The 12,815-nt window shown below is 38.2% G+C and overlaps 1 protein-coding gene across 1 annotated transcript in view; it reads left to right on the top strand.

The window, feature by feature from the left end:
* LOC126187907 (WD repeat-containing protein 74) overlaps positions 1-12,815 on the top strand; it is a 109,003-nt gene that overhangs the window by 61,091 nt on the left and 35,097 nt on the right. Inside the window, exon 6 of the mRNA XM_049929265.1 lies at positions 2,623-2,824. Within this exon, the coding sequence (XP_049785222.1) occupies positions 2,623-2,824 (202 nt within the window). The remainder of the gene's footprint in view (positions 1-2,622; positions 2,825-12,815) is intronic.

The following is a 12,815-nucleotide window of genomic DNA, read 5'->3' as shown; positions in this document are numbered from 1 at the left end:
CCATAGTTATGCAGACGTGAAGAGACTTGTCCAGGATAGACTAGCATGGAGAGCTTAAATGTTGGCTTATTCATAAAATGACATGTCTCAAATAGAATTTCTATGGTCGCCGGACAAGGGAACATCAGCTTTTGATATTTAAAAGATACAAGTTGCTGGTCTGAAAGGACGTACACTATATGATCAAAAGTATACGGACACCTGGCTGAAAATGACTTACAAGTTCATGGCACCCTCCATGGGTAATGCTGGAATTCAATATGGTGTTGGCCCACCTTAGCCTTGATGACAACTTCCACTCTCGCAGGCATATGTTCAGTCAGCTACTGGAAGGTTTCTTGGGGATTGACAGTCCATTCTTCATGGAGTGGTGCACTGAGGAGAAGTATCGATGTCAATCGGTGAGACCTGGCACGAAGTTGGCATTCCAATTCATTCCAAAGGTGTTCTAAAGGATTCAGGTCAGGACTCTGTGCAGGCCAGTCAATTACAGGGATGTTATTGTCATGTAACCACTCTGCCACAGGCCATATATTATGAACAGATGCTTGATCACGTTGAAAGATGCAGTCGCCATCCACGAATTGCTTTTCAATGGTGGGAAGCAAGAAGGTGCTTAAAATATCAATGTAGGCCTGTGCTGTGATAGTGCCGTGCAAAACAACAAGGGGTGCAAGCCACCCTCCATGAAAAATACGACCACACCATAAACCACCGCTTCCGAGTTTTACTGTTGGCACTGCACACACTGGCAGATGACATTCACTGGGCATTTGCCACACACTGCCATTGGATCGCCACATTGTGTACCGTGATTCATCACTCCACACAATGCTTTTCCACTGTTCAACCGTCAAATGTTTACGCTCCTTATACCAAGCGAGGTGTCATTTGGCATTTACCGGCGTGATATGTGGGTTATGAGCAGCCGCTGAACCATGAAATCTAAGTTTTCTCACCTCCCGCCTAACTTTCATAGTACTTGCAGTGGATCCTGATGCAGTTTGGAATTCCTGTGTCATGGTCTGGATAGATGTCTGCCTATTTCACATTACGACCCTCTTCAACTGTCAGCAGTCTCTGTCAGTCAACAGACGAGGTCGGCCTGTACGCTTCTGTGCTGTACATGTCCCTTTGTGTTTCCATTTCACTATCACATCAGAAACAGTGAACTTAAGGATGTTTAGGAGTGTGGAAATCTCGCATACAGATGTATGACTCAGGGTTACACCCAATCACGTGACACATTCGAAGTCCGTGAGTTCTGTAGAGTGTCCCATTCTGCTGTCTCAAGATGTCTAATGACTAATGAGGTCGCTGATATGGAGTACCTGACAGTAGGTGGTAGTAAAATGCACCTAATATGCAAAACATATGTTTTTAGGGGTGTCCGGATAGTTTCGAGCATATAGTGTATTATGATGCAAGACTACTAATAAAATGATAGTTAATGGCCATTATGGTTCATCAGTTATCTTCACGCTGATTGCTGCAAAATATTACTACTCAAATACAAATTGTTTATGATACAAGCAATTAGGTTTGTTATATTGTCATTTTAAACAAACACCAATATTTTTGATGACTTACTTTATCAGCTAAGTAATTGTACAGCATCTGGTAGATTATGCTAGGAGGTTCCTCTCCAAATTCTACTGGACAGAGAAGAAGAAGAATTGTAAGTTTTTGTCCTTTGTTTTAGAAATAAAATTATCTGAGACATTATAAATTAATTATTTGCTGCTACTAGATGTATTTATTCCATATAGAATTTTTCTTTTCCCTTAAAAGATCTATTACAAACTGCATCAAACTAGTCACTGTACTGAAGATGACAACAACAACTTCTACTCTCTTGTCATTTCATTGTTACTGAGTTTATAATGTCAGGCGGAAGGGGGAGGGGGTGGAAGGTATAGGGTGAGGCAGTTGGAAATTTTAATGTGAAATGACTGAAAATGTCCTAAAACATAAAAGAACAAGTTTGAAATGTGTAGTAGAAAAAGCATTTTGTGGTTAATCAATAGAAATAAGTTCATGTGCAAGCTAATCAACAATTACTATAATTGTCTGTAATGAGTTTCCTTCTTGTTAATGAGGAACATATATATATTTGTAAAATTACATGGAGACAGAATGGCTGGCCAATACTTCCCTTCAAGAGGCGAAATTTAAGTACTGCCAATAAACAGCACATTGAAATGTGAAAAACTAATCCTCCTCAGAGAGAAAATAGGAAGAATTTGGGGATGATTAGAATGGAGGGGTAGGTTACTCAGACCCTGTTATGCGAGGGACCCTCCTATTGCGAGGACAAGGGGACACGAAGTCTGTACTTACTAGTTGTTGTTTGTAGTTCAAGGTTCCAGTTCTTAGACTCTGCACTATATCCTTAAGATGGAAAGAATTATCTCTTTAGGTAGAGACATGCCAGTAACATATTATTTAGCAAGTGATTATGTCTGTATTAATAATGTGATTAAAACTTCATATATTCATTGAGATGCCTTAGTAATTCATGTCAACTATTTTATTAACATCTGAATTGTTATTAATATTTCTTCATTCATTAGTTTTACAAAGACAGTTTTGTCAATATCTGAGCTTTTAAATGTCTTACAGGTGTGTGGTTGTTGGCAGCGGGAGGGGACAGATGAAACTGATTGACTTCCGTGGCAAAAGTCATATTGCAAAGTCTTATAAAGGGCCAGTTGGGGGCATACGATCCATTGCTTGCAGTGCTACTGAACCATATGTAGTCAGTGTGAGTTTAGACAGATACTTGCGTATACATCACCTGGACGAAGCTAAACCTCTTTATCAGGTATTTATCTCCAGATGTTACCATTCATTTTAGTGTTATGATTCCTTCCTTTCCGGTTTTATGTTTTAACAAAGTGATATTGTCAGTAAAACAAATCTGTGACAGAAAATTCTAATATTATACAGAGCGCTGAACAACAATTGTAGTCCTTCAAGTTTCTTGAAGAATTAGTGGCAATAATTTGTTTCCACCAGTTTGTACCTTGTGGGAATCCCAGTCACCTAGATATTTGCATGTCTAGAAAGCAGCCTTTGATAATTAGTTTTAAATGTTACTGGAAAGTTTGCAAGTGATATGTCTTGCAAATCAATAGTTACAGCAAAAAAGCAAGCTTGAAGGCTTATTTTATACCTTTTATTTCAAGACTCTGGTTAATCACAGTTTTAAAAATAATGCAGAAATAAAGCACAAGGTAAGAAATGTGTTTGAAGTTATTGAGTACTTTTACAAATACTTGGCTTTGTTTTACAACAGTTTGAAACAGAGAGGTATATAGTCGGGGCAACAACAACTTTGTTTATGCCTACCTGCATTCCTGCAAGATTCTCTCCTCTTTTGCAAACAAACGTTATAAATTAACTCATGGGTTTACGGCTGGACCTTAATGTCTGTTGGACCCCTAGATACACTCATGACTTATGTCATCTAATCCAGTAGAAGCTCAAGAATCACAAATTTTACTTGAATGTGTTTTTTGGGAGTCCAGTGCCGTTAGTTACATTAGAAGCACATTCTTGAATTTGTCTTTTTGCCTTTTTGAGAAATTCCTTCCCCAGTGTGGAACAAAATTTGGAAAAATGTCAATAGTTCCTTTTGTTTAAGATTCCCAGTCTCACAGTTCAAAACAAAGCAAAAGCATTTGCTGCAGTCATAAGGAGCACTTGGGAGGAAAGGACTTTCTACCACTTCATCAGTTTGCTCTTGAATGACTAATTTTAGGTCTTCTGAAAACTCCTGTCAACCTCTGTTTTACATAAAAATAATGGAAGGAGTGAAGGTAACAATTCACCATATAATTAAAGTGTTGAGTGATCAGTACGAATGTAAACAAGACTGAAAGTGTTGCTAATCTTTCAGTTGAGACCTTCCCACACTCATTCCAGTTGACTGCTGATACACTGTAGCTGTGCAGTTGCACATGTGTGTTTGTGTATTCTGTTAGCTCTGAAAAAGACTGGTCCAGAGGGTTAGCAATCTCTTCCATCTTATGTATGTGCCCACTGATTAATCAATGCCTCAGCTATGTGGTGAGTTGTTACTTTTACTCCTTTCATTATTTGTAATCCTCCAAGGAGTTTACCACATCTGTTTCATGCATATTGCAAATATCAAGAATGGCATTTAGTTTAACATTTGTTTTGATATCACCCTTTGTATAGACAGGAATAACAGAACTTGTCATGGCAGTTCATTTTGATTAGCCATGAATGTTTATACAACTTTTGTTGCATTCTACTATAGAAAAACTGCCCGAAACTTGTGAAATCTGCTCAAATGAACAGTGTGACCATTTCTTGAGTACTCTGCAAGCAACCCTTTTCCTATCATCCTGTGATGTTTTATCAGTGCACATGTATAATCCATTGTAAATAGTGAACGCCTGTATTTTACATGTAGCACTTCACTCTGTTAATTTTTTAAGTGTATTCACACTAAATATCATTGTTCTGTGAAACACACTTGTCTTTGTCAGTGATAAGGTTTTCAGTACCTCCAGTAAATGAACAGTAGTCACTCAAGTTTGAGTTCTTCATGATACACAGATGGATAAGTATCTTAGCTTGTGCTTCATCTCTAATGACCTCTATGTAGCTCTAATCTTTATAGCTTTAGCCAGACAAACGTGTGGTTCCTGAAGAGGGGCAGCAGCCTTTTCAGTAGTTGCAAGGGCAACAGTCTGAATGATTGACTGATCTGGCCTTGTAACACTAACCAGAACGGCCTTGCTGTGCTGGTACTGCGAACGGCTGAAAGCAAGGGGAAACTACGGCCGTAATTTTTCCCAAGGGCATGCAGCTTTACTGTATGGTTAAATTATGATGGTCTCCTCTTGGGTAAAATATTCTGGAGGTAAAATAGTCTCCCATTTGGATCTCCGGGCGCGGACTACTCAAGAGGATGTCGTTATCAGGAGAAACAAAACTGGCGTTCTACGGATCGGAGCGTGGAATGTCAGATCCCTTAATCGGGCAGGTAGGTTAGAAAATTTAAAAAGGGAAATGGATAGATTAAAGTTAGATATAGCGGGAATTACTGAAGTTCGGTGGAAGGAGGAACAAGACTTCTGGTCAGGTGACTACAGGGTTATAAACACAAAATCAAATAGGGGTAATGCAGGAGTAGGTTTAATAATGAATAGGAAAATAGGAATGCAGGCAAGCTACTACAAACAGCATAGTGAACGCATTATTGTGGCCAAGATAGATACGAAGCCCACACCTACTACAGTAGTACAAGTTTACATGCCAACTAGCTCTGCAGATGATGAAGAAATTGAAGAAATGCATGGTGAAATAAAAGAAATTATTCAGATTGTGAAGGGAGACGAAAATTTAATAGTCATGGGTGACTGGAATTCAGCAGTAGGAAAAGGGAGAGAAGGAAACGTAGTAGGTGAATATGGATTGGGGTAAGAAATTAAAGAGGAAGCCGCCTGGTAGAAATTTGCACAGAGCACTACTTAATCATAGCTAACACTTGGTTCAAGAATCATGAAAGAAGGTTGTATACATGGTAGAAGCCTGGAGATACTGACAGGTTTCAGATAGATTATATAATGGTAAGACAGAGATTTAGGAACCAGGTTTTAAATTGTAAGACATTTCCAGGGGCAGATGTGGATTCTGACCACAATCTATTGGTTATGACTTGTAGATTAAAACTGAAGAAACTGCAAAAAGGTGGGAATTTAAGGAGATGGGATATGGACAAACTGAAAGAACCAGAGGTTGTACAGAGTTTCAGGGAGAGCATAAGGGAGCAATTCAGAGGAATGGGGGAAGAAATACAGTAGAAGAAGAATGGGTAGCTCTGAGGGATGGAGTAGTGAAGGCAGCAGAGGATCAAGTAGGTAAAAAGACGAGGGCTAGTAGGAATCCTTGGGTGATGGAAGAAATACTGAATTTAATTGATGAAAGGAGAAAATATAACAAATGCAGTAAATGAAGCAGGCAAAAAGGAATACAAACGTCTCAAAAATGAGATCGACAGGAAGTGCAAAATGGATAAGCAGGCATGGCTAGAGGACAAATGTAAGGATGTAGAGGCTTATCTCACAAGGGGTAGGATAGATACAGCCTACAGGAAAATGAAAGAGAACTTTGGAGAAAAGAGAACCACTTATGAATATCAAAAGCTCAGATGGAAACCCAGTTCTATGCAAAGAAGGGAAAGCAGGAAGGTGGAAGGAGTATATAGGGGGTCTATACAAGGGCGATGTATTTGAGGACAATATTATGGAAATGGAAGAGGATGTAGATGAAGATGAAATGGGAGATATAATACTGCATGAAGAGTTTGACAGAGCACTGAAAGACCTGAGTCGAAACTAGGCCCCCGGAGTAGACAACATTCCATTAGAACTACTGACAGCCTTGGGAGAGCCAGACCTTACGAAACTCTACCATCTGGTGAGCAAGATGTATAAAACAGGCGAAATACCCTCAGACTTCAAGAAGAATATAATAATTCCAATCCCAAAGAAAGCAGGTGTTGTTAAATGTGAAAATTACCGAACTATCAGTTTAATAAGTCGCGGCTGCAAAATACTAACGTGAATTCTTTACAGATGAATGGAAAAACTAGTAGAAGTCGACCTCGGGGAAGATCAGTTTGGATTCCGTAGAAATGTTGGAACACGTGAGGCAATACTGACCCTATGACTTATCGTAGAAGCTAGATTAAGCAAAGGCAAACCTATGTTTCTAGCATTTGTAGACTTGGATAAAGCTTTTGACAATGTTGACTGGAATACGCTCTTTCAAATTCTGAAGGTGGCAGGGGTAAAATACATGGAGCGAAAGGCTATTTACAATTTGTACAGAAACCAGAATTTATGGCACTGAGGGCTGCACCTGACAAGCAGCAGATACCATGAGATTTATACATTGCTTTCATATGAATGATAACTGATCATTGATTAATAACAGCTTTCCTTGTTGTGCAACATAGAAACTCAAACTATGTTTGGTTGCAATTGTTTGAATGCAATGTCATTGCAAGAAATGACTAAAGGCATGATTTTGAAATTGTTATTACAGTATAATAAACTGGAAATTTTATTTTCAAATAGATTTTATTGTACACAGTTACCTCTCCTGTTGTTTTTGTTGTTGTTGTTGTTGTTGTTGTTGCGGCCTTTCTGCAGACTGGTTTGACATAGCTTTCCATGTTAATCTATCCTGTGCCTCTTCATCTCTGAATAGCCACCACAACTTACATCCATTTGAACTTACGTTCTGTATTCAAGCCTTGGTCTCCCTCTAAAAGTTTGTGCCTACTCACACACCCACACACACTCACTCTTTCTTCCATATAACACCACATTTCAGAAGCTTCTATTCCCTTCTTAGCTGAATTGCACACTGTCCATGTTTTATTCCCGTACAAGCCTACACTCCAGACAAATACCTTCAAAAATACTTTGTAACACTTGAATTTATGTTAGATGTTAGCAAATCCTCTTTTCCAGAAATGCTTTTCTTGCTATTGCCAGTCTGCATTTTATATCTTTCCTACTTTGGCCATCATGTTGTACTGCTGCCCAAATAAAAAAGGTCATCTGCTACTTTTCACGTTTCATCTCCTAATCCAATTCCCACTGCAGTGACTGATTTAATTTAATTACATTCCATTACTCTTATTTATTTTTGTTGTTGTCTTTTCAAGACACTATCTATTCCGTTCATTGCTCTTCCAAATCCTTTTCTGTCTATGACAGAATTACAGAGTCATCAACAAACCTTAAAGTTTATATATTTATTTAGTTTTCTGTCATAGTTGCATATAATCTTTAATGATGCCTGGTTTCAAATAATTGTGTTCATTTTCAAGCCATTGACCACATCAAGACCTGCAATATTAATCTGAAATATCTGTCTGTGTGTGTGTGTGTGTGTGTGTGTGTGTGTGTGTGTAGCAGACCTGAAAAGTATCAGTCAGTCCTGTGGTATTTATAACAGACTAGGTCTAATAGGAGCAGAGATAGAGGCAAAAGCATGGTTTTCCAGCCCGAGGAGTGCAGGCTGCCCTGCAAAGGTATTTGTGTGGGAGCAGTATCGGCCTCCCAAATCAACCTGCTCTGCCAGACAGCCTACATGTCAGTGACAAGCAACGGTTTTCTGGATCCTAACATGTAGGCTGCCCTACATGATAGATGTGTTGTTTCGGAGTAGCATCGACCTGCTTTATCGATGAGCTTTACGTGGAGGTCTGTACGTGAGGGACACATAAATGATTTTCAAGCCACTGATGTGTAGCCTCCTCTGCATGACAGGCATGTTGTGGGAGTAGTATGAACCTGTTTTATTGAATTGCATTGCAAGAGCTACATGTGTCAATGAGCATGGCTGCAGACAAGTTGAGATGGATAGAGGAGGGAATGGACAGAGCGAACAGGAGGAGGAAGTGGACAGAGAGAGGGGAGGGAGGAGAGATGCATGAGCAGGTGGTAGGTGTGGAGGAATTCTGGGCAGGTGGAAAAGAGAGAGGAGGAAGCAGAAATGGAAAGAGAGGGGGAGGAAGTCATGGTCAGGAGGAGGGTGAGAAGATATGGTCAGAGAGAGGGGAGTGTAGGAAATGGCCAAAGGGGAGAGTGGGGACTATGGGATAGACATAGACAGATAAAGGTGGCAGGGTGAGGTGGACAGAGGGGGAGAAACAGATGGATACAAGTAGAGGGAAGAGGTGTGTCCAATACATGTGTCAAACACATACATGGATGAAAAGCTGGGGGGGGGGGGGGGGGGGAGCTAGTAAAAATTAAAAGTACAGTAAGTTAAACTACATAAATCAGGGGTGGACAGATGCGATAATTTGGGCGTGGACATCAATGAGTGCCCACAGGCACTGTCAGCCAGCAGTTGCCTCTCCACCTCTCTGCTAACGTTGCTTATTCGTTATTGACACACACACAAGACGGACCTGTTTACTTTGTGTCATTAGTGTTTTCAGTATCGAAGTATCTTAGGCATTTGTTGTAGGACAAAGTTAGTGTGAGGGAAAATAGCTGAGGAGGAATTAAGATCGTGAAAACAGAAGTCGGTTAAATCCCTACACTTCAGCGCACAGTGGGGAAAAGATTACTTTTTATTAAAACACAAACTGGGCCACAGTGTTTGTTTTGTAATGCTGTTTTATCGGCATGAAGGAAGCACAGTGTGAAGTAATATTGTCAACTACTTTGTGAGAAATTTGTGATCACTTTGGTTAGTGAAGAAAGGAAGACTAGACTTCTTGAGCTAAAACAGAAGAGAAAGAAGAAAGAAAATTCATATAGATTTATGTGATATCTTAAAAATGTTACTATTATTTATAAAGCATTATGTGGCTTTGCCCTCTATTCTATGTACTGGAAGAGAAATGTGTCAGCCACAGTGATGGTGCAGTGTGAGTGAGCTATCACATAGCTCTTAAAATACCCAAATCGGTGCATCCTTTCAGCCCTGGGGAATTTGTTAAATAGTATTTTGTTGCTGCCACAACAATCTTCTGTCTAGGGTCTCATGCAGTTTTCAAAACGGTCCCTCTTTTACAGAGGGCAGTTCGCAGTTGCATCAAAGAAAGGGCAAACAAGTTGAAAATGCAACTGAAAGATAAGATGAAAGATATGGATTTTTTTTATGTCTATGGCTTTGGTTGAATGCATGTATGTACCAGATGTTGCTCAGCTTGCTGTGTTTGTGAGAGGTGTTGACGCAGAATTCAAGTTGATGAAGGAACTTCTTGCCAATGCATGATACAGCTACAATCAACAACTTATTTTCTTGCTTATGAAACATCATTGACAAATATGAACTTTCCGGGAAAAACTTTCGCTGGCTGCAAGAGATGGAGTTCCAGCAACTATTGGTCAAAAGTCGGGTATTGCTGCTTTGATAACAAGTAAGATAAAAGAAACTGGCATCCAGCAGGAAATATCAGCGATACACTATGTCCCACATTGTGTTAATGTGCTGGCAAAATGTGGCAAAATAAGTGGCATTGTGGATGATAATGTGAAAACAGATAACAACCTGAGATCACATGATTTGGGACATTGGCAGTTTAAATCCTTCCTGGCAGATCTGGGGTGTGATTATGACAATGTAGCATGTTTTTGTGAAGTACACTGGTTGTGTTGAGGTGTCATCATAGAAGGTATTTCAACTTGCATTAAGAGATACCATCATTCCTAGACATGAAAGGAATGCCAGTGAAAGAGTTTGGGACTCCCACATCTATACTCTGCAAACCACCATGAGGTGCATGGCAGAGGGTATGTCCCAACGTACCAGTTATTAGGGTTTCTTCCTGTTCCATTCATGTTTGGAGTGTGGGAAGCCTCTGGGTGTGCAGTAATTATTCTGATCTTATCCTCACGATCCCTGTGTGAGCAATACATGGGGAGGGGGGGGGGGGGGGGGGGTTGGGGTTGTAGTATATCCCAAGAGTAATCATTTAAACCCGATTCGTGAAAGTTTGCTAATAGACTTTCTGGGGATAGTTTATGTCTGTCTTCAAGAGCCTGCCATTTCAGTTCCTTCAGTATCTCTGTGACACTCTCCCATGGATTAAATAAACCTGTGACCATTCGTGCTGCTCTTCTCTGTACACGTTGAAATATGATCTCCCGGCTGAGACACCAGTTGAAATATGCTCACTATTTTTATTTACTTAAATTTCGCATATTTCGTGACAGTACCTTTTCCGTTAGATGTTTACAAGGCGATATTAGTCTTGGCTTCAGTTGTCTAGTGGAAGTATGATTCCACAATGCATCTTTGTCGGCTGCAGAAATGACCTGGTTCAATGCGTTTGCCTCATTTTTGGTGCTTCAAATACCATTTCTTCGAATGTAGTTTCTTCTTAAATTTTATATAAAAAAAATAGTAACATAATTCAAAATTATTTATGACGGCGACCTGCACATTGTTCCACCGTCAACACACACCAAGAGTTAACTGCCGACTGAGTACAGTCAAAGACGACTCCAGCGTCAAAGACATTTTACGCAACACACAAGCTTCCACTTGTAATCAGTCTCTTTGATATTCTTCGTCACATTTACTAATAGTAATCAATATGCTTTCACTCTCAAAAATATAAGTAAATTAACATATAATAAGGCAAATTACAATAAAAAAATTCTGACAAAAATATAAGAAAACATTTACAATTTGGTATCGACAAATCCGGTAGAAAATAACACATCTCCCAGATCCATTACAACTGCTCCCCAGGGCTTTTGTTGTTATGAACATATACAACAAAATCCTGACCACACTCAGTAATGGATCTGTATTACACAATTAGTACATTAATGATGCAGTCTGATAACCTCATCCAAATTTGGACTCTTTGAATCTGTGGACTTGTTATTGGCTGTTGTTGCAATGATACTTCCCCATGAATCTCATACACAAAAAATTCAAGTAAAGAAATTATTTAACATGACAAATATACACGGTATAAAACATACATGAGAAATATTATAACATACAGCATACAGATTGAAAATAATAGAAAAGTAAAACTCATTTCCTAGAATAAGATTTAAAATTTTTTTTTATATTAATGTTAATTTCATTATGCTTACATATTGTACAGTAAAAATGATACTGGACATATATAGTGTAGTGTTTTTTTTCCTATATATTTGTTACTTCTGATTTTTTTTAATTTTATTTTTTTACTCATGTTTTTTTCTTTTGTATATTTTTTGCTTATGATTTTTTTTTAAATTTTTTTTACTCATGTTTTTTTGTTTTGTATATTTTTTTGCTTATGATTTTCTTTTTAAATTTTTTTTATTTTTTTTACTCTTGGTTTTTTGTTTTTTTCTTCTTCTTCTTCTTTTAGTACAGCTAAAGATACATCAGTATTATCTAAATTTTTTGCAATTATTTATGTACACTTGCCTCTCTACTACAATATTACTACAAGTCACATTCTTGTGAAGAGTACTTTCGCTCCCCACAACATCAGTATAAACAACAATAAATTGCTCATGTATCATGAGGCTTTATCTAAAATTGGTTTTGAAACTTATACCTTTGCATGCATGTCCTCACATGCATGCCTTCACCCACAGGGAAGACTTAGCTTCCAAAAATTAGAAAAATTCAAAAATGCTCACTAGGGAGACTTTTTTTTGTAAAAAATTAAAAATAAATCTTTCTCTCATTTTTTGTTACAACAGTGTTTTTTCATCAGTTTCAATTAACATGTGACTTCAAATTATTAATTTATACATGCAAATATACATACTTGGTTGTACGGTAGTTTTGTTCTAACAAGCATATTCCAGTGGAGGACTTTTGTTTTAGATGATAATAGGTTATTTAAATTTTGAAATTATGATTTCTGTTTATATAGTTTCAAAGAGACAACATTCCTGAGACCAAATAATTTCTTTGACTTAGGATATACCAAACGATAAGCATTAGGGTGTGGATTTTCTATGACTTCAAAAGGCCCAATATAGATATCAAAGAATTTTTTAATTTCTGAAGTTAACATTTTTGATTTTTCATGAGATTTGACCAGAACAAGATCCCCAATTTTGAAAGTGGTTAATTTTACCCTATTGTTATTTCTTTTATTCCTCTTTTCCCCTTTTTTCCTCATTGTTTCCCTGACAATATCTTCTCTCTCTTGCATAGTTAAAGGTGCGCATTTAGGAAATTCAATAAGTTGTGATATAAGATTTGGAGGTCTAATATTAAACATAATCTCATACTGTGAAAATCCTGTGGAACTATGTTGTAGGCTATTCATAATATCTTCAAAATTT

The sequence above is a fragment of the Schistocerca cancellata genome, chromosome 1, assembly GCF_023864275.1.
Source record: "Schistocerca cancellata isolate TAMUIC-IGC-003103 chromosome 1, iqSchCanc2.1, whole genome shotgun sequence".
Taxonomy (NCBI): Eukaryota; Metazoa; Arthropoda; class Insecta; order Orthoptera; family Acrididae; genus Schistocerca; species Schistocerca cancellata.
This window is presented reverse-complemented; position numbering and strand designations above follow the sequence as displayed.